Consider the following 21,717-nt stretch of genomic DNA (forward strand, 5'->3'; position numbering starts at 1 on the left):
GATGGGATGGTGTCCTAGTCTCTTGCTTAGGGCTTAGTTTGGCAGTCGGTGATGGGTTTTCCTTACGTGATGGATATCGCTGTCAATATAACAGGTACGAAAAGTGCTTAACGAACCACGGGGGTGGCCCATGGGGATCATGGGGATGGTTCAGTCACAAACGCCCTTTGCAAGCGAGGAGGATAATTGCCTCGTTTCCATCTACGGTGGCATGACTCGGGAGCGGGAAAGCTTGGCCGGCTAGCTGTTTGGGCTGGAGCTGAGTGATTCAACTTTGGAGAGGCTTGATGATATTGCCAAGCTCTAGACCAATTGCCTCATGGAGAGGCTTGCTTGCGTTTTGTTAGATCTAACGACGAGCTGAAAAAGAACTGAGCAGGTTAATCGAGAGATTGAGTCGAGACCATGTGGCATATGGATTGCGCCGCATTGTGTCAGGGTCATATCATCCTGGTCCATCACATGGATGCCTGCTTTCACCAGCAACAAGGTTTGAAGATACTCGGGGGGTGATTAACCAACGAGATGCAAAACATGTACCTGCATATCGTTTGCGACGGCGTTATGAGGCTCTGTGCATTCAGCCAGATGGCTAAACCGATCCATAGCCATGGATCACTACCCTCAGCGGTTTGGCGAGTTCAAACTCGATATGAGTTGGAAACTTTTGCATCTCCCAGCATGTACTTGTAGTGGCGAAATCCGGGCGTATTCGCCATTGTTCAGGTGCGTATGTGCCAGGGGTATACAGGATCCTGGACGGACATCAAGACGGCAAGATGATCACATTCCCAGCCCGTGGCTTGATCTTTGACGACGTCAGATGTTCCCACTGACTTCTGGCCGGCGGACGATGGACCCCAAGGACGCCATGATCGGTCCGCCACCGGAAGTTGAGCGTTATGGAATGGAGTTTTTTTTTTTTTTTTTTTGTTTTATCGCGACCCCAAGCCAGGCTGGCAAGCTTAGGCTCTGTTTGGCTTTTCTCGGCTGGATCGAAGGATTTGCTGCAGAAGTTTAACTTAAAACGTTATATACACGTAGATCTTCTCGAAACGTGGCATATTGCCGGGCAGTGCTACATGTGCATACGCCCAACACTTAATCTACCTACCCACTCACTTCTCCATATAGCAGGAACCTTGTCTGCTTCATTATGCTTATCGAGGGCTTCCCATGATGCAAGGGGGAACTGTTCAGGTTCACAATAACATGTGACGCCCTCCCTTCTCATTTTATTACCTTGAATATACAGTTCAGTGTGGCTCTAACTTTGTAAGTCCCTCCTGAGCTATATAATCCATTTTCCTTTCTTTAAGGTGTGTCCTCTCCTCCGCAGATGTTGGTTTTGTCCGACTTCTGCCAACATGCTTGTATCTCAAGGCCAGACGGGCATGGCACAGAATTACTTACACCTACCTACACAGTTATTACTCTACCATTCAGTCAAGGTGAGTGGCATCTACTATTCCCAGTCACGATTAAATCAGGAATTCTAAACTTGGGCAAATAATATTATATGTATGCTGTGTACTAAGGATTAATCATTACCAAGGTACCCAAGAGCCTTCTAATACCCATTTTCATCATCATAAAGAACGTCATTGATCATCAAAAAGACCGTCATAACTAACATAAAGAACAACACTCCTCGCAGCAAGTCGCACAGTCCAGTTTCCAGAGGTATTATTCGCGTTAATACGTCCCTCGTATTACACGTAACGACCAACGCGACGAACAGGCTTAAACTTCTTCTGCACAGGAAGGAATATGGTGCTGTTTCTGTACTACAGGACAGCACTCATCTCTTCGATAGGTGCAGGGACCGTCACCTTGCCACAGGTGACGGTGCGAGTGGAGTAAATCTGGCCGACTGTCCAGTTCGGGTTCTGCCATGTCGTGTCATCGCAGGTGAGGTTGAGGTTGACGCCTCCAATGGCCGTGAACCGGCTGCCTTCGTCGGCACAGCTCCATGTCTGGTTGATCTGCAGCTGGCCACTAGGACGTGAATAGGTAAAGGTTGCCTTGCCGGCTGTGGAGGGAACGGTGCACTCGTAGATGAAAGTGCCGTAGAAAAAGTCGGACAGCTGGTTGGATGCCGCACTGCAGACTGGCGTGTAGTCGACGGCCGGGTTGGTCAAGGTGAAGTTGACATAGCCCCAGGAGTTTTGGTGGGCAGGTGTTGTGAAGGTGTATGAGCTGTGGAAGTCAAAGTCGCCAACGGTCCATGCTGAGACGTTGGTCGACTTTTCCGTGCATCCTGATGCTGCGGGAGGCACTGGGTAAGGAGTGTTGGAGTTGGCTCGAGGGACGGCGGGCAGAGCCAGAGCTGAGCTGGAGAGGAGGAGAGCACATGTAGACAAGAGGCCCAGCATGGTGACGGCAGGGTTGTGTGATGGTGGTTGGCGGTGGTGTTGATGGAAGAAGTTGTGCTATCGAGGCAGCGCAATGACGACTGGAGTCTGCGTGATAGTTGTACGAGCTGCAAGATGGTCGGATGATGCTGATGCTCTTCTGATATCCTCCCTTCGCAACTTTGGGGATCATCGCTTCCTCTTATACAGCAGCAACGTCGTAGTCAGAGTAACGGCAAGCTCCGATCGCGTCCGGCAGGCTCAACGAGTGACGCACAAGAGGCTGGAGAGTGAACACGGGCCCAGCCATTCTTCATGACGTAGCACGAATCTCGTATCCCGTCGTTTGCGCGGAGAAAAAAAAAAGGAATCGGCGTGGCGGATCGAGACCTTTGTTAGAATGCCGTCGGCAAGTCGGTGTCAGGTCATGACGTCGGGTATCCTGTACGAGATGTAGAGTGTTGCTTTGGTCTACCAAGGAGGTACTCTGTACGTGACCTAGTGCAAAAACCAAGAACACCGGACCACAAGATCAATGTTTAGTGTGTCGCCGGCAGCTGCATCTGTAAGGGGGGCAGTGAAGGGTCGTCGACAGAAGGGCCCTTGGTGCTAATTGGGGGCTCTGCACTGTGCCTTAGCGGCCTGTAGCGGTAGCCGCATGGCCTATTAGCGGCTCGCGGACGCTAAAGAGCGAAGGTGGGCTCTCTTAGCTGCAGTGATCGACAGCCCACAACCTCGTATTTTGTGCTTGCATGAATGTAACTTGAACGGTATCAAGCAGGTGGCATCGCCCTTTTTTATGCTTCTTCTCCTCTTCTTTTTTTTTTTCTGACTGTATTATACTCCGTAGCTGAGAAGAAAACATCAGGCCCCGGTTGGCAGCTCTAAGCTAGTTAGTACTCATAGATGCGGTGAGCGGCCGAATTCTTCCGTCTCAAAAACTGTGTAGAAAAGAGTCCATGTACGAGTACAACAACATCAAGATCATGTGAAGCAACCTGGAATGTCTACAGTAGGTACCACATGTACTCATACCTTCCTCTGGGTAGATGCCTTTTTAGTTCCAATCAGGTGCTCTCTATAACAATAAAGGAAATTTTTGCTAGACAACTCAATTTACACTGACTCAGATCCTTCAACTTCTCTTCTTCCCTCCCCGTATCACAGCACCCTCGGGGCCTCGCAACCACCCACACGATGATTAAAAATAACTTCGATTCCCTTGCCAGCGTGGCAAGATATATGATTCAGAGTCACAAAGGTGTTGCTCAGCTATCCCTGCCAAGGACATATGCCACGTCGTGAAAAGAACGTTGTTGGGCTCCAGCAGCTGATCCTGGTCCGGATCCATCCAGCTCTCCCCGACTGCTGGCAGTAGTGGGCTATGCAAGTGTACCGGAGGCCGAGGCTCGAATCTTTACATGTATGCTTACTACCTTGGTAGTCGTGGTAGCATCACACAAAAGCTACAGGCATAGCTCTGGTTGGGCTTTGGAAGGGAGCAACGACGGATCCCGCTGTGCCCTTGCGTCGCCACGTTCAAGGGTGGAAACTCTGCAGAGTAACGAGCACAGAGTCCAATGGATGACTTTGTTCCGGCCGACGACAACCAGAAAACCACCGAGCATGCGAGCTCTCGTCTGGTAAAAAAAGAGTGGCGCGGGCCTCGTTCGACTCTGACCCAGCGTCGTACATCAGCTCACACAGAGTAACACTATCGTATCTCGCACCTCTCCAATTCTACAAACATCCAGCAGGCACTGCCTGAAAAGCGTCATCAATGCCGTCCAGTCTCCATCTCGCCGGCCTCTTCGGACCTCGGATACGTCATGCATCGGGACTAATAATGGCAAACGATCTTGACACGGCCAAGCCTTGTGATGACTATTGCAAACATGTGACAGTTAACGCGAGAGCCCTCTTCGATATTCACAGAACAACCCGAATTGAGGCAGCCTTGCACAACAATAGTATTCATCATAGCCCCCGCCGTCCATTGTAGCCATCTGGGTAGGACGTGCGGATCTTACTACGTCGTGCGATCTGCCGGCCAACTGTCTGTAGCTAGGATCCCGTCCCACGGCAACCTTGGACCACGACCGCAAATCTAGACCCTTGGGTTTTTTCCTGGGAGTCGGGCCCTTCTTTTTTCTATGCAGTGCTCCCCAAATAGGAGGTCGAACGTGGCTGGTGTTATACGACATCCAGACGGTCTACTGACCGCTCTTACTGTGCAATTCTCCAAAATAGATTCAACAGCGGCCAATTCTTGGGGCAATGAACACAGCCTCCAAGAGCTGTGTGATTGTGTATCGCGAGGTTTTGCCCCCAGCATTGAGCCTCGGAACCCCCCTTTGTTCGACCAACTCGATCCCCAGATGAAGCTGTCTGGACATGACTGATTCTACAATTGAGTATGTGTTTGAATGAGAAGATGGTCCAAATCTTGTCGAGAGAGATCAGGCAATGAAATTGCAAAAAGATCAATCAGCCAAGTAAATAGTCAGCCAGGAACCAGGAACCAATTGCCCTTCATGGAGAAATAGCAAAGACGCCATGTCGGTGTGTGGGCGTTTAGATTCGTTCTAATGTTCTATAGCCGCCAGCGACGTCATGATTGGCACGCATAACACGTAAATACTGGGTCTGGCAGCCATCGTTGAGGCAATGATGTGCCGTACAAAACGCAGTTTTGACGATCAAAATTGGGCGGAAATGCAAAATCCCCTTTTCACGACGCGCGGCGACCCGGAAAACTGGTGATAAACCCTCACTTACATGAACTGGCGGAGCTGAATTGGTAGGTGATGGCGGGGGTCCAGCTACGTTACTCATATATATCTATAACCTACTTTACACTCTGGATAGCGGCGCAGAGTTTGCAGTTGGCAACGACTTCATTGACGACAGATTATTGGATTAGCAGAAATGCAAGGCCAACCTCAGCATCACGACTCGTCAGAGTATCCTCGTCCGGATTTCCAGCGCACCGGCTCACGTTGGCTGTCACTCAACGGCCCCTGGGATTTTCTCTTTGACGATGACGACGTCGGCTTAAGCCTGCGATGGCAGCAGTCTGGTTTGCCTGCTCAAATATCTGTCAAGAAGACGTTGAAGAAGAGTGAGACAGGCAGTCAGTCTGAAAGCGACACCATCACTCAGCGCATTGCGGCCGGGACACAAAATCTCCTCAAAGACAACCTCTTTACACGGGACTCCTCTGGAAAGATCAATCACAAACGCCCAATCGCTGTCCCTTTCGTTTTCCAGTGTCCTGCGTCGGGCATTAATGAGCGAGGCATTCACGAAGTGCTCTGGTATGAGCGGACTATCTCAGACTTGCGGGACAAAACCGAACGGCAAGAGGGCCGCCGTCTTCTGCTTAGATTTGGCGCCGTGGACTATGAGGCCTCTGTTTGGGTCGACGGAAGTTTTGTCGGTAGCCACAGGGGAGGCCACGTCCCGTTTCAGCTTGACATCACGGATGCCTTTGATGCAAATACCGGCGGCGATCATCGACTGACAGTGCGTGTCTTTGATTCGGCTTATGATTTGACTCAGCCGCGAGGGAAGCAATATTGGGGTGCCCAGCCGGAGAGCATCTTTTATACTCCCTCTGGTGGAATTTGGCAATCCGTATGGCTAGAGGTTGTGCCTGCAGCGCGAATCGCGGATAGTAGCTACGGAACGGTAATCCGATCAAATGACATCCATTCTGGGGATATTCATTTCGAGATTGCAACACAGGGTTTACAGGCAAGCCGCGGATATGTCGTCGAAGCAGAGGTCAATTTTGGGGGCCAACCCGTCTCCAAATCCCCCAAAGTTGACGTTAAAGAAGGCTCGGGTAGGTTCAGCTTGAGCGCCCGTCTTTCAAAGGAGAGTGTTTCTGTTCTCCCCGAGTCAACACTGAAGGATGCCCCAGGGAACGACGCTTCTTGCTGGCGAGACGGCGTTGCACTCTGGTCGCCAGAGCATCCTCAGCTATATGATCTAACAGTTAGACTGTTTGATTCGTTTTCCGGCAGGGAGGTGGACGAAATCAAAACAACAACGGGCATGCGCTCGATACAATGGTCCAACGGCGACGGTCTGTGGAGACTGAATGATGCTCCTTACTTTCAGATGCTGAACTTGGATCAAGGCTACTGGCCACACTCGTTCCTAACTCCAGAGTCCACGTACAGCCTAGAGGTGGACATTGACTGTGCCAAGAAGATGGGCTTCAACGGCTGCCGGAAGCATCAAAAGGTTGAGGATCCCCGGTTCTACTATTGGGCAGATAAAAAGGGATACTTGGTCTGGGCCGAAATGGCCAACGCCTACCAGTTCAGCCGCGACTACGTCGACCGTTTCAATCAGGAGTGGACCGAATCGGTCAAACTGGCGATTAACCATCCCTCGGTGGTGACATGGACACCGGTTAACGAGAGCTGGGCTTATACATCGCTCAAGGATAACGCCGAGCAGCGCAACCACATACGCTCTCTCTATTACTTGACCAAGTTAGTGTCCTCGCCTTGTCCCCCTTTTAACTAGTAATATGTTGAGACTCATAAATGCTCACAACATTCCCAGGACACTGGATCCCACCCGGAGCATCAACGACAACTGCGGCTGGGAACACGTTTGTACCGACCTCTCCACCTTTCACGATTACAGCGACGGCCCAGAGCTGGAGAAGACGTGCGCGGATCTAGATGTCATTCTCGGTCCCAAAGCTGGACGAGACCTTTTCGTCGGCGAAATCCCCAACGTCGACAACGGCGCTCACCACAACCCAGGAGCTCCCATCATATGCTCAGAGTGCGGCGGCATCAACATTGCACTCGCCAAGAAGGACGATGGCGATGAACCGCGGGATTGGGGCTACACCACTGCGGCGGATCCCGAAGATCTCTTGAAGAGGGTCGAGAGGGTGGTCAAAGGTGTTGCGGGCGGAGGATATTGCTGCGGGTTTGTATACACACAGCTGTAAGTGGGCATCTGATGTCTAGCTGTTGAATTTTGGCTAATTGTTGGCAGGACGGACATTGAGCAAGAGACAAACGGGCTGTATACCTTTAGTCGACGGGAAAAGCTGGATCCGGCAAAGGTTAAGGCTGTTATGGAGGAGGCGGCGCAGATGTTTTATAAGAGGGTCAAGAGTGTTTGATTGAGCATTGTCAACAAGAAGTGTCATCATACTGTGAGAATAGCATGAAGAAATTTGATCTACTGAATCTTGTCTTTCGATGGAGATGAATGGTGGCTTCTTAATCTGGCATACATAAGCTAAGTAATACAAAAAGATTTTCTCATCGTCTATATTATAACTACCTTGCGGTGAAGTCTCAATTATTTCCACAATCTCATTCCTTTCCTGGTAGACCAATATCATTGCGAGACCCCAGCCCGGGCTAAAGTTAGGGCTAGCCTCCAGTCTACACACAGCCTTATAGTGACTAATGAAGACAACTAATTTTCAACAGGGGATATGGTGTAGGGGTATCACGTTTGCTTTGCATTGTTCATTCAATACAAGCCTGTAAAAGGTCGGGGGTTCAAATCCCTCTGTCTCCACGTGTTTCTTCTTTTTTTTTTTTTTGCGCTTTTTGACAGCGATGGCAATGATTGCTGTTGAGCATTTATTTTACTTTACTTTTTTCTTTTTTTTCTTTCTTTTCTTCTTCTTTCAATTTCTACTACCCGTATTCGCTGACGTTGTGCACTCGCCGTCTGAGGGGTAGCGGGCTTTCTTCTCTTATCCTCTTTTGTCCTCTCTGTCTGTTTATCTCTTCTACCTATTCAGCTACTATTTCTGCTTTTTGTACTATATCTACACCACTAATCTTATCGATATGGTCTGCTCTAGCTATAGCGTCTGCCATGTATTGGCTCTCTTGATGTCTGTATTCCATCTCCCTCTTCTTGTTTTGCTGATAAGAATCCGGCGCCGGTCGTTTATAAGTATACCCACTTTGCATGGTATCACCAGTCTCTGTTGTAGCTATTGTAGCCTCAGCGACCATCCTTGCCTCTCTGGCCAATCTTTCCTTTAATAATTCAGACTTTTCTACTATCATGTCAACGCACTCCGCACTCGTTGGCCGGCTTCTCCTCTGCGATTGCATCTCAGAGTTTGGAAACCGAAAGGCGGCAATCAAGAAATCGCAAAGTGGCTCTCATCAGGAATAAGTATGTAAATGTCAACATGGGCCTAGGTATACTCACCGCCTAGAAAGTGATGATGATCGGTAACCTTGCCAATTGCTTTCTCGTATCGTGCGTGGAACTTGTCTCGTGCTTCAACGTCTTCGCGATCTTTTCTCCATGGATTGCCTTCTGTGCCGTAAGACCATGGAAACGTGCTAAAGATTGCTCTAAAGAGGCTGACGCCCAAAGCCCAGACATCTGTTCTGCCGTCGTATTTTGACATTTCATGCTCTGGGGAATGAACCCCTACTGTGCCGTTTGATCCGGGTGCTGCTTGAATCGCAGTTTGGCCACTGGGAATCTGCTCCATGGAGTCAATATCAAGGATAACGGTGCGTGGAGGACGTGAATAAGATGCTAGGTGGGCCGGCTGATGCATTTCGTTTTTGTGAAAGTCCAAGAGTCCGATATTTTCCGGTTTAATGTCTGTATGTACTATGCGATGTGAATGTAAAAAGGCCAGACCTCGAAGACAGTCGTGTAAGATGAGCTCATGCTTTGTATAGCTACCGGAATCGAATGAGCACTGAAGCAACAAGAAAACAAACAGGCTTGCTACTTACTGTGTATCTCTGGGTATTTCAGATAATGTAAACCCGATGTAAGGCTCCAAAACAATATGGAACTCATCCACTTGCCGTCCTTGTATATGAATGCTCTCAATCATTGTCAAAACATTTTGTTGCTTTTCGGCTTGTGCTCGCTGTGCAATGAAATCCATCAATGCAATTTTTTCTCGAGTATGTTGTATTCTGCTGGGTCTTGCCTCCATCGTCTTGACGGCCACAATCTTTTGTCCATCGGAACCAACAGCTGGACGGACGCGGCCAAAGGTACCTCGACCTGTCAGGCCGCCTGTGATTGTATACTTTCCTATAGTTTGTACATTGGTTGTTTGAGGAGTTGGAGTAGCTTGTAAGACTTCTTTGGTTGGCTGGTCATCACCATGAATACCCGTAATGTGGCTACTGAGATCTGTTTGACCTTGGGGTCGGAGGCAATATGAAGTATACTCAAGCGAGTACATTAAATCACCAAAATGAATCCGATTTTGACCCAGGGCACAGCCTGCAACGCTGCCCTTGGAAGTCAAAGAAGTTGCATTAACAACAGCGGAGTTGCCGAACTCCAACGAAACAGTTGCTAGACGCGTTTCTGGAGAAAAGTTGATGACGGCATGTCTTCTAGCGACATTGCCAGCCCGACTATCCGTGAGTAATATGTCGACAGTAGGCTGAGCAAAGGAAACTCCCCTTTTGCTGAGACGGCCGACCAACCAGCCGCAGTCGGAATGAAGCGTTTTGACATTTGAGTCCAGAAAATAGAAGCCTGTCCAGATTATGGTGGGACATGGCTCTTCAAGACTACAAGTAGACGACGACAACGAAGACGGTGACGAGGGACTTTCAAGTATTGTGCTGTGATTGACAAACCGGGAGACGGCAGCATCATAGACTTGCTCATCAGAAAACCACATGAATTTAGCATAGTGGTTTCGGACGTCGGTCACGAGATCATCATCGTCGGATTGGGCATCTTGCTCTTTGATAAAGTCAACAACTTGTGAAAAGGCCCATTTGGCAGCCTCGTTTTCCGGACGAAGCACCATCAGCGCACGCCCGGCCGGACTGTTGAATCCCAACGGGTCCAATATGGTGGCTACGCTGCTGGGAGACGCCATACTGGGCTCAAGCAACTAAAGTAAATAAAGGCATGTAACAATCTAGACTCAAATATGCATCATATACCTGGTTTATAAATCCTTGGTTACCAGACCTGGCTGCCTGTGCTGGTTGTTGGGATGCAGCATCACGTGATCTCATCCAGTATGTGATGCTCAGGTTGGCTGCAATCAAACAATGTCATGCCTGGTGCAACTTGACACATCACCACGCCTGTAATGCGCCTCGATCGCCGTACTTTGCCGGTTTAATGGCCTCTTTCAGAGGGCATGATAGCTTTGACCATGATGAGACATTTCTGCCAAGCGCAAACGCATGCGCAACCGCGGCAGGGACAGTAGACCAGACGATGGACACTGAACTGGAGTTGACGGAACCCAAGCTCAGCTATTCCTGGACATACTGGTATGCCAAGTTCACGGAGCTCAACGAATATGTACAGCCTCCCGTCGTCTTCAACATTGTCGCCTCTTGATTAACAGACCCTGCAGGAATATCTGCCAGACCCAGTTGAAACGCAAGGCGCACATCTCATCTCAGCGCCATCGTCGCCGAATGTAGTAGAGTCTCGCCACGACCCTTCTTCGTTCTACGACCACTTGCTTGAGCGGCTGCGTGGGCTCGCTTTGCGACAGTCAATACGCGAGAATATCTACGGCGAAGAGTTTGCCAATGAGTGGCCCATCTCACGGACGCCGCGCGCCTTGGCCAAGGAGATTCGTATTGCTCGAAGAAAGGCCCGCGACGCACTGCTGCATTTGGATTCCCCGTCTACGTCGTCGGATTCTGAATACGAGCCGGCGTGGAGGAGAAGAATTCGTGAAGCGCGAGAAAAGAAGCGCCGGGCCAAGAAGCAAGCCAAGCTGCTGGCTCAGGCCCAGGCCCAAACCGAGGATCCGGCTCGGATTCAACTTCAGCCGCGAGTTCGGTCTCGATCGATGCAGGTCGAACCTCAACCTCAGTCCCGGTTCCTCCTGGAGCCTATCGTTGAGGATGAGGCAGAGCAATCGCCCATCCCCGCCACCATGGCTCTAACCGATGCCGTTCGCCAGATGACCATGCCACTGTCTCGCGAGCTGGGTGACGATGTCAGGAATTCCAACTAGCCCTTTTGCGTGTTTGTGAAAAATCTCAGCAATGTGTGTTACGGAGGAGGCGGTGGCGATGCTGTCACCTCGGTCGTCGATCTCAAGGATTGGCCATTCAAAAACGCAAGGTGCCAGCAACACCAGTCACTCTCTCTTCTAAGACAGCCAAAGTTTCATTGCTTGGTCTCTCCAAAAATCGGTCATATAAGCCATAAAGGCCGACAATTTCATTATTTACACAACTGGATCCGTTTGATATACCCAGGTCGTTAGCGACGGAGTTGATTTAGATATATGTAGTTTAAAAAGCAGGTACTTAGTAGATTTAGACATCAGGGGTCGGTAGAAGGCGCAAGCAGATACCCCGGAAACGGCGTTTGTTTGGTTTGGGATATTCATCGTTGGTTGATATTTGACATTCTAACCCTGTACCGCCTACATTACCGTATATACTTTAATCAGACACTAGAAAAGGCAGCGATAGTGTAGTACGGAAGATGATTGCTGTTGAAAGTGCCTAGCATATACCCTCTCGACTCCAGATCCGTCGGTGCCGTGTCTAGGTAGCATCAACACTCGCTCCAATGTCAACTCAACAAGGGACATAAATCGAATGAAACAGGGCCATAACCTCGGAATATCACGCCGTCCCACGAATACGAACGCCGGACACTGCAAAAACTCCGTCAGCCCAACAGATAATCCGCGGAGTCGCAAATGGAAGTGTCTGGAATTCCCACAACCCGAGGTATCTGAGCGGCCGAGCTTTTGCCGCCACCAGCAAATGCGACTTCAAGTTGCTTCGAATCGCCATCAACGGCGGGGCATCCGTTTGATTATCCACCTCCGACCGTTCCCGGGCTAACAGTAGAGCTACGGCCGTTGATGCTTTGGCTTCTCTTTGTATAAACTCGCATCTCCCCGAACTCGGACTTGCTCCATCGGCACTTCACCCAATCCTCTACATATACACTGAGCAATTACTGCAGTGGGTACTACACGATGGAGTACGTCGAGCATCGCATGAACGACGAGGCCGTCAAACAAGCCGCCAGGTATATCAAACAAAACACATTTTCCCTCCTCTACATTCCCCCCAAACTAACGCGTTCAAATCTTCCAACTCCAGCGCCAGCCTCGTCTCGCCCCTCAACATCGCCCTCCTCTCCATCATCCTCTACACAGCCTACTCCGCCTTCTTCGCCAAATCCTCCCACCCGCAACTCCCCAGGCCCCCGCCGCCCGTCGTCTTCAAGACCTACAACCCGCACACCCTCCTGCCCTTCAACGGCGAAAACGGCGCCCCCGTCTTCCTCGCCGTCCGCGGCGCCGTCTTCGACGTTTCGCGCGGCCGCAACTTCTACGGGCCGGGCGGGCCGTACGAGAACTTTGCGGGGAGAGATGCGAGTCGCGGGCTCGCGTGCGGGAGCTTCGATGAGGACATGCTGACCAAGGACTTGGACGGGCCCTTGGACACGCTGGCGGATTTGGGCGCCGAGGAGATGGATGCGCTGAGGGGCTGGGAGGAGAGGTTTACGGAGAAGTATGACATTATTGGAAAGTTTGTGTCGATGAAGGAGTTCGAGGAGCTTGAGAAGAAGGAGTGAGCCGGGATTTTACGGATTTTGGGTTCAACGGCATATGGATGAGCATTTGTAGGAATGAAGCAAGCAATGGGATTATTTCATTCAAAGATGGAATTTCTTTTTTTTGGGGGGGGGGGGGGGAGAATAACTAAGCTTTTTTTCGTCTTCAGTGCTTTGATTCAATATGGGTAAGATGACAAGATAAAACAGAAACGGCGACCTATAAAACGCCAATGCCATGCCGTTTCTCGGATTCGAGAAAGGATTTCCACACAATATAAAACAAAGACAAGACACTGGACCGGGAATCCAACCCCGTGATACCTCCCGGTCCCAAAATACCCATCATCCCTTTTTTGCAGCAGTAAAACACACTCCTTCCACGCAAAAGAAGGCGCACAGTAGATTGACAAAAGGAAAAAAATAAAAGGCTGGTGGAGTAGCCGCGGAGAAAGTGAGGCAAGTAGAAACCAAAGCAGCATATCCCCCAAAAACAAGAAGAGCCATCCATCATCTCCCAAAGCACATCTTAGCCCTTCCCCCGAATTGACTCCTCCTGGGTTCTGTCGTTCGTTATAAAGAAAAAAGTTTGATTATGTATGACGGGATATATCGGGATATATATATAATATAGAGAGGTGTGTCGACGTAAGAGTTTCGATGACAATGTCTGACACGGTGGCAGCACATTTCCCTTAGCGTCTAAAGAAATCAAGGTTTCGAAGAAAAGGAAAAAAAAAAAGAGGCGAAAGAAGAAAGGAGGGTTCGTTATAGCTCCAAAACTGCTGCCGCTTGCTTCATTAGAGCCGCCGTCTTTGCAATGTACTTGTTGGCATCATCCCAGGCCTCTGCGTCGACGAGGTCGCGGACCGCTGGGAAAAAGGCTTCGTCGTAGCCTGACCACAGTTGCGGGCCAAAGACGACGTGCTTGAACTGTGTGCGGTTGGGGATCTGGCAAGAAAAAGAATTAGCATCAGATGAAACAATCCCATCTCCTGAGTGAGGAAAGGGGGGATGTGAAAAAAAACAACTTACACCACCGCCAAGCTCCAAATCTAACAAAGACGTCTCGAACATGGCCATCTTGTTGTTATACGCAATTCGCGCCGCGCCCAACTCCTGCGTCTCCCAGCCGCCGCTTCGAATGACCAGTCGGTCCCATTCCATCTCCCACTTGGAAAACTGCTGTGCCTTGACCGAGACCGTCGCGGCCGCGTCCTTGAGGTCCTCGAATTTGAGAACGCCCTTGTGCTTCTTCTTCTCTGCCTCCTTGTTCGCCCACGACTCCAGATCGCCAACCCACGTCTCGAGGCTTCGTCCGTAGTTGACCATGTCAAAAGGCATGATGGGCCGGTCTGCCAGGTCGAGGAGGATGAGGCCGACGACTTGGGCAAGTATGCCGTGATACGTAAAGCCGGGGTCGAGAACCTGCTCCATCAGGTCAAAGTTGTCGTAGCTGGAGTGGTAAGGGAACGCTTCGCCGGCAAACTCGAGATCCAGCGAGCTTGTGCCGGCAATATCCTGGAAAGCGACGTAATCGCTGCCCGCGCCCAAGCCCTCGAGCTTACTGCCGCGGCGGTCCCAGAGGTCCTTGAGGGTGGTGTTGAAGTTTGGGTCGACGACTCGCTCCATGGCGTGGAACAGGCTCTTTCTGAGAGGCGGCGAACCGGCGGCGCGGAAGTCCTGCCCGGATACCACGGTGTCCAGGTTGATGTAGGCAAACGCATTCTCACGCAGGGCATCCACATTCTTCTCCACAAACTCGGTAGATCCAATGAGGTTGTACTCCTCGGCGTCCCACGACATAAACTCAATGGAACGGAGAGGCCTCCAGCCGCGATCGACCAAGTCTCCAAAGATGCGCGCCAACTCAATCATGATGGCCGTGCCTGTGTGCGGGTCGGTCGCGCCAAATGCCCATGCGTCCCGGTGATTGCCCAGGATGATTGACTTGGCCGACGTCTCCATGCCTATAATCTTGCCGTACACGTTCCAGATGGGCTGCTTCTCGTTCTCGTCCTGCTCGTTCTGCAGACGAACAACAGGCGACGATTCGTTTCCAGTCCACCACTGACCCACCTCGGGCACGCCTCCTCTCCAAGCAACCGGCACCAGTTGGCCAAAGCCCTTGAGATTCTGCAGCAAGACTTGCGCATCCCTCCAGGCAAGCGGGAGACTGGGAATCTTGACCAGCCCCTGGCTTTCCTCAACCTTCATGCGAGGCACTTCCTTCTTGCTCTCCCATCCTGGCGTCAGGACATCGCCGACAACCCAGCTCATGAGACTGACGGAGCCTCTCTGGACGCCATCTTCCGGCATATATCGCCCACCAGGGGCGACGTCGCCTTTGAGGAAGCCGTCATCGGCAGGATCGCTGTAAATGATGCATCCTGCAAAGCCTGCCAGCTCGGCTCCCTTGACTTTCAGAGCGCGGTCTGTCTGGGTGCCGTAGTATTTGACGAGGGCGATTGCCCCGGTAGTATTGATGCCCATTTCCTTGAGCTTCTGGTAGTCTTCCCTCGCTCCGTAGTTTGCGTAAATCAGGGGGCCCCGGACGTCGCCAGACTTGGAGTGTCCATGGAATGCCAAAGTCTGCTTTCCAGCCGACTCGCCTCCGCGCTCAACCTCCTCGAGCTCGGCGGTCCAGATGGCGTTGTCACCAGTTTCGTCCAGAATCTGCACGGCCCGGCCGTTTTCACGTGGGTAGTTGAGGTAGACGTAGTAGTCGTCCATCTCCACAACGTCCAGCCCTGCCTTGTTGAACATGGCCTCGACGTCCAGTGCCGTCGCATAGTCGCCCTCGGTACCAGCAATGTGTGCGTAGCTCGAAAAGATCTTGACCGCGGCGCGCATCCTCCTGGGATCGACAGTCTTCTGCAGGTGGACTCGAAGATCCTCCGGATCGAAGCGCATGCCTACATTGTTCATGCCGTTCGTTAGGCCGCTGAGCATGCCGCTCGCAAAGAGGAAGTACATGAAGCCAATGACAATGCCGAGCGCCAGCAGTCGCGCAACCGTGACAATAACCATCATGCTGTTGACCTTGGGGAAGGCAAAGTCTCGCAACCACGACCTCACGTTGTCGAGATCCTCCCGGTCAACCGCCTCCTCCGCGGCCGAATTGTCCGCCGGCGCTGCTGACGGCCGCGATGGCAGCCGGATGCGTATCCGCGGTAATCTTGGGCGCCACGAGAATCTCCACGCCGGCAGCGACAGGTTGAAGCCTATCCTCTTCCCCCATATTGACCCCCCTGTGCGGCCGGGCTCCTCAATCTCCAGCTCCTCCATCTCCCGGCGCACCTGGTTCGTCTCGTCGGCATCGCTGTCGCTATCCCACACGCTGTCCTCGTCGTCCGTTTCCACCGTGGGCGCTCGGTAGCCATCGGGCCGCCTGGAGCCCTGTGAGCTGTCGCCGGCCCGGGGCAGCAGTGATCGCGATTCGGTCTCGGTCGCGTTGCGCTCGTCGATGGCGTCTCTCTCTCTCGTGTGCGTTGCCCAGCCACGGCTGCTGCCGGCCAATGCCTCATCGTACGTCGGCGGCACCGGGTCGTAAAACGGCACCTTTTCCGAAGGCATGGTGGGCTGGGGGGTTTAGAAAAGCAAAAACAAAAGGCGTCGTGTACAGGCAAGGTTGCGCAATCATCCGCGGAGGGTTCGTCTATGCTCGTCGATGGGCGAACTGGTATGGAAGAGCACGCGATGTCGAGGGGGCCATTCAGGTCGAAGGGGGTGGTATTTCGCCGTCTAGAAACGAGACGAGCCAAAGCGGGCTGGCTAATCAAACGAGTGTCGAGAAAATGAGAGAGAGCGAGAAGCAGGAGGAAGACGAGGAAATAAAAAGAAAAAGGATAATGCAAAGGTATAGGTAGTACGAAGAAGAGTAACAAAGAGTATTCGAGGCCGGTTACGAGCGCCGCATATCCAAGAAACAAGGGCTGATGACTGGAGCGTCCAGCCGGTTCGAATCCGCGGGAGATGGAGGAACAAGAACAAAGAGGCTTACGAGGCCGTCGAAAAAGATAAGGGATGACGATGCTACCAGGTATGGATGCTAAATGTATGTACAAAGCCGGGGGGGCCGCCTACTAAGGACTTGGGCTTCTGTGCACCGCCCACTTTGGAGTGCATCGATATCGCCAGCCAAAAGCCTAATGCGGAGTACTTTTGGTTTTGACAATTGATGATTAATGAGTGGTAAGAATAAATACATGCCATGCAATGAATCATACCACCAATTATCCCCTGTAATGGTTGAGCAAGACAACTATCATCTACTGTAGCCAGTGCAATATTACTCTTCATCTACAGGTAAGTATCAGGCAGTAAGTACCTGTATTATTGGCATTCTCCCTCCCTGGAATAAAAGACTGCCGCACTCCGCCCCTATAAAATTGAAATCGCCTCCTAGACCCTTCGAAACGCAACGGGTTACATTAAAATCCGCCCTTGGCAGCTGCACCTCATTTGGCCAAGTCTTATTAACGCCACCGAAGACGCTGCGGACTTTTGTACTCGCAAGTACACAACTCAAGATGCGCCCCTTTGATAGGAATAGGTACCTTTTGAATCAATGCACGCGGAATAGTAGAGATGATAGCCACGAAATAAAGAATGGAAATAAAGTAAAATATAAACAATCGACGCAAGTACATACTTGCTGAAACCCTTTTACACAAGCTAATAATCCATGCAGGCAAGCTGACCTGGACCCTTGGAAAGACGCCAGCTTTTGCGTTCGTTCGTTTGCGCTGATCCGCATGGGATGGCATGGCATGGCATGGGATGCCAAATCTGCCCGCTGATCTGTCAAATAGCACACAGTCAGAATAGTCTAGCCACACCCGAACTCGTACCCCAGCTGTAATTAAAAACTTGAAGGCAAAGGGAAAAACACGCTACAGCTTTGTCGGGGTACATAAGGCGACAGCAAAGCCCGTTTGATTCAGCTCCACGTCGTATTTGGCGATGCGTGAGTGGTACTACGAGAATAACTAGGTAGCTGCGAAATTAAAATCATTCAAGATGCCATGGAATACACACACACACGTAAACTCATTACTCTCAACATCAGTCACCGCAAGACGTCTGGTGTACTATAACCCCTCGTTTTATATACCCAGCTTCTCGACAATCAACGTGCCTCTTGCGACCAAAGCTATATATAAGAATAAAAATACATCAATAGTCATGCCCTGCCTGTCCTTCTTTGCTCCGGCTGCGTCTTGGTGGTGAAATTAATACATCCATCTAAATGCTCTCGCCCCATCTCCGCTTCTGCTTAACCCCCTTCCCAAGAGCCTATTCTCAATATAGTTTTTTTGCTGTACCGCAGAATTCATCCTTCAACCCCCCTGGCCGAGAGACCAAGTGTCCATTCTCCTAGCTTGGATACAGCACGACGCCTTCATACTGCCTAGACTTGATATTCTCCAGGGTCTGGTGGAAGTGCTTCTTGCTGGTCTCTATCGAAGCCGAGTCCTGCTGGTTACCCGCCAAGTTGGAGTGAATCAGCTCAATGAGCCCGTTTAGGTATTTGGTAGTCACCTGATGGAAAGGGGGAAAATGTCAGTACGTTGTTCAGCAGACATCATCTGGCAACCGAGATGCATACCGATTCATTCTGTTGGTCAAAGTAGTAGACGTAGCGATCCAAAATCTCGACAAATAGTTCGATGGAAGTCGCTGTTTCCATGCACGAATCGGCCACACGAAGAGCCCGCTGCAAGCACTCGAGCACTCGTTTGCCGTCGCGATAGAGCTGTTCATCAGGAATTGTTAGCGGATGTCGCATTGCTTCCTTCTCCCTTCTCCCTTCCATTTGTGCACCATCTTACCTCAGTCTCTTCAGTTTCGTTATTGACAGCGACGGGCGTCGCCCACCACAAATGACTCGCCAGGTAGACCGCTCGGCATTGATCTGGTTTCCGCAAAAGCTTGCTACCGTGCTGGGCGCACTTGGTGATGAGCGTGTCGTAATTCTCCTTGCCAAAGTTGCGAGTCTGGTGAAGTGAGCTGGCAATGACGCAAACGGCCTGGAACTGGGCTTTCGAATCCGAGATGGATTCTTCGTAAGCGGTAAAGGCCTGCGCGTAAAACTCATATGCCACCTCTTCAAACCCGGTCAGGTCTGCCGTCTGCCCTGCGGAGCAAAACAGACGCAAGGCCAGCTCAGCCACTCCCGCGCCGTTTACGCGAGTGTATAGCGTACTGATTGCAGAGTGGATAAACTTGTACAGCGCGTTGATTTGCGACTCCCAGTTGTCCTCAAAGTGCTCTCTGGATTTGAACTTCCTGGCCAGCTTGAGACAGGCCGTTATTAGCGGTGGCGTGGTCGTTCGGATGCGGTCATTGCCCTCTGAGAATGCTTTGCGCGTCAGCTGCAGGAGCTTGAACTGCGTGTCGTTGTCGTCGGCCTGAAGCAGATGCACCATTCTTGCCAGCCACCCTTGCTCCTCCATGGTCTCGTCTGTCTCTACGGCTCGCCGCTGCGTGGCTCCGGCGTATCCTTGTGGCGCCTGCGTTCCCTCTTTGATGAGAACCGACAGCACATCGAGGACATGCTCCAACTGGTCCGTCTTGGAAATCTTGATTTGATCTTTCAAGAGGCCGCGGATGATGCCACCAGCAACGGCCCGGCGAGTAGGATATGACTGAGCTTGGAAAAGTGGCACGTATGTCGGAAGGGAAAGGGCGGTAAATATGGATACGTAGCGGTTGAGAGGTGCCTGCAGCAGCGCGAGGAGGCTCTGCTGAGCTTGAGCGGAATGGAGATCGGCATTGTTGATGTTCTCCTTGGTTTTTGTAGTGGCATAAGCCAAGATCTGGTCGACATAGTCCAGCCGGTCGGGGTAGTTGTTCAGCGCCAGGTTGCAGAGCGATACCAGCAGCGCAATGGTGTCTTGGATAGGGAGGTGCTGGGCTTCAACGAGGTTTTTGACCTGTGTGAAGAAGACTTCGTAGAGCGGTACATCTTTAGCATCGCCAACCCCTTCTCCTTCCTCTTCCCCTTCTTTCCCGTTGACAGCCGTTGTCTCTGTTTCGGCAACTGAAGCGGCTGGTTCATCTGCCACGGCGGCAGTATCCGCATCGTCAGCTGCAGGCGGTGCTGACGCTTCGCCCTCTTCTGGTAGCTGCTCATCTGCTTCGGTGCTGGGCTTGCTGTCGGTGGCAGCGGCATCCTCTGCAGGAGGCGGCTGTTCAGTGGCGGCTGGAGGAGCAACTTGTGGCTCGGCCTCTTTCTGGAGCTTCACCTTCTCCAGCAGATTGGCGAGGGCTTCGGCTTCGGCCTTTTCTTGGTCAGGGCCCCTCTCACGCCCGCCTTCACGTTCAGCATACTCTGAGAGACGGTCCATGAGGCCACTGACAATGGCCTTGACGTTGACGTGCGGGTTCAATCTTGATACGGCGCCAAGGAACTGGCCTAGGGTGTGCAGGTGGAACTCGTCGGGGAAGACCTGCGTGATGACCTCGAGGAGATATTCCTGGGCTAGAACATCTCGGCACTGCACAACTTGTTCCAACAGAGGTGCGAGAATGCCCGTCTTGTACGTTTCAAGATCCACCAGCTGGCTCAGTCGCACAATGTTGCTTCCCACCAGCAGCTGGAGCTCTTTTCTCTCACGGATCCTCTGCTCCCTCTCGCGGGAGTGGCCTTGGTGCTGTAGACGAACCCACAGCTTGTTCATCTCCACAAAGTTGGTCAGGATAAAATTGATCGAGTCGCTGAGGTTGCCTTCGGGGCCATCGCCGCTACCAGTAGGGAGGAAATCCCGGGCCTGGCCTGACATGTAGTAACGCAGGAACAGTCCCCTGATGGGGTGCTGGACACCGCGGCTCATGTCCATCATGTCTCTCATCAGCTCCTTGACCGGCGCATCAGGTATGGACATGTAGGCCGTTCCCACGGTGACCATGAGATACATCCTCGGGATGATGTTTCCGGCATATTGAACCAATTCGTAGAGATCGGCAAGGTGGTTGACGGGGTGGTTTTCTCGGAGGTGGACAGCTAGGAAGCGCAGGGCGTCGAAAATGGCCATGTAGAGCTCGTAGTACTGCTTGGGACCAAGGCTGCTTGTGCGGAGCTCGGAGACGAGCGTCGAGCTATAGAGCCAGGAGGCCAAGATGTATGCGTCAGCCCCTCTCTCTCTCATCTCTCTGTGTGTACGTGTCCGTCTTTGCGTTTCCCGCCTCTTTCTCCCAAGGCATCGGCACCTACCAGCATTTCAGGGCGTCCATGAGCTTTCCCGGCGTGTCGAGGCATTTCCGCATGAGCGACGTCTGCTGGCGCACCGCAACCAGGGCGTCCTCCAGCAGCCGAGCCTGATCCTCCGGGGGGGCGGGCGTGGCCATTGTCGCGGCGTTCGAGCAGGCGGCGGGGTAGCTTGAAGGTCAGCTTGCAGGGACGATGAGGCCAGAAACAAAGACAAAAGCCCTCAGTTCGGCATTGACGGGCAGGGCGAGGCGATTGCGCCGGTTCGGGTTGGTGATGTGGGAGGCGAAGACGAGACAGGGCAAAAGGCCAGCGCAAAGTGGCTTGGCTGCCAGTGACGACAGCTGTGGTTACTGGTTACAGGTATGGATATCGCAGCGCAGTGCAGGCTGGAGCTGCCAGAGGAGCTAAGCCGGTACGCTGGGACTCGTACCCAGGCAGGCTTGCAAGGGTGAGCATGCCACGTGATTTCGGCGGGCCAAACATTCTGGTTTCAACCAGGACAATCAACTTCAATTGAACAGCATCCTCTGCTTAAACATGTACTACTTGAAGACTAATCGAATTTTATCATGTCACTTGATAATAGTGTGAATTCAT

The 21,717-nt window shown here is 51.8% G+C and overlaps 7 protein-coding genes across 7 annotated transcripts; 3 read left to right on the forward strand and 4 right to left on the reverse strand.

The window, feature by feature from the left end:
* Positions 1-1,787: 1,787 nt before the first annotated feature.
* Triagg1_7906 (uncharacterized protein) lies at positions 1,788-2,375 on the reverse strand (the record flags this gene model as incomplete). Its single annotated transcript, XM_062902693.1, has 1 exon — positions 1,788-2,375. The coding sequence occupies one exon, from the start codon at positions 2,373-2,375 to the stop codon at positions 1,788-1,790; it is 588 nt and encodes a 195-aa protein (XP_062753239.1).
* Positions 2,376-5,282: 2,907 nt separating this feature from the next.
* On the forward strand, positions 5,283-7,509 carry Triagg1_7907 (CAZyme family GH2; the record flags this gene model as incomplete). The annotated part of the gene is made up of 3 exons (XM_062902694.1): positions 5,283-6,859; positions 6,933-7,328; positions 7,380-7,509. The coding sequence occupies 3 exons, from the start codon at positions 5,283-5,285 to the stop codon at positions 7,507-7,509; spliced, it is 2,103 nt and encodes a 700-aa protein (XP_062753240.1).
* Positions 7,510-8,553: 1,044 nt separating this feature from the next.
* Positions 8,554-10,230, reverse strand: Triagg1_7908 (uncharacterized protein; the record flags this gene model as incomplete). Its single annotated transcript, XM_062902696.1, has 2 exons — positions 8,554-9,055; positions 9,113-10,230. The coding sequence occupies 2 exons, from the start codon at positions 10,228-10,230 to the stop codon at positions 8,554-8,556; spliced, it is 1,620 nt and encodes a 539-aa protein (XP_062753241.1).
* Positions 10,231-10,481: 251 nt separating this feature from the next.
* Positions 10,482-11,337, forward strand: Triagg1_7909 (uncharacterized protein; the record flags this gene model as incomplete). The annotated part of the gene is made up of 2 exons (XM_062902697.1): positions 10,482-10,667; positions 10,723-11,337. 2 exons carry the CDS (start codon positions 10,482-10,484, stop codon positions 11,335-11,337), a joined length of 801 nt encoding a protein of 266 aa, XP_062753242.1.
* Positions 11,338-12,321: 984 nt separating this feature from the next.
* On the forward strand, positions 12,322-12,926 carry Triagg1_7910 (uncharacterized protein; the record flags this gene model as incomplete). Its single annotated transcript, XM_062902698.1, has 2 exons — positions 12,322-12,374; positions 12,449-12,926. 2 exons carry the CDS (start codon positions 12,322-12,324, stop codon positions 12,924-12,926), a joined length of 531 nt encoding a protein of 176 aa, XP_062753243.1.
* Positions 12,927-13,673: 747 nt separating this feature from the next.
* Positions 13,674-16,481, reverse strand: Triagg1_7911 (uncharacterized protein; the record flags this gene model as incomplete). Its single annotated transcript, XM_062902699.1, has 2 exons — positions 13,674-13,856; positions 13,941-16,481. 2 exons carry the CDS (start codon positions 16,479-16,481, stop codon positions 13,674-13,676), a joined length of 2,724 nt encoding a protein of 907 aa, XP_062753244.1.
* Positions 16,482-18,284: 1,803 nt separating this feature from the next.
* Positions 18,285-21,257, reverse strand: Triagg1_7912 (uncharacterized protein; the record flags this gene model as incomplete). The annotated part of the gene is made up of 4 exons (XM_062902700.1): positions 18,285-18,449; positions 18,517-18,663; positions 18,740-21,008; positions 21,124-21,257. The coding sequence occupies 4 exons, from the start codon at positions 21,255-21,257 to the stop codon at positions 18,285-18,287; spliced, it is 2,715 nt and encodes a 904-aa protein (XP_062753245.1).
* Between the last annotated feature and the right edge of the window lie 460 nt (positions 21,258-21,717).

This window comes from Trichoderma aggressivum (genome assembly GCF_033847375.1).
Source record: "Trichoderma aggressivum f. europaeum strain CBS 100526 chromosome Unknown scaffold_036, whole genome shotgun sequence".
NCBI classification, from domain to species: Eukaryota; Fungi; Ascomycota; class Sordariomycetes; order Hypocreales; family Hypocreaceae; genus Trichoderma; species Trichoderma aggressivum.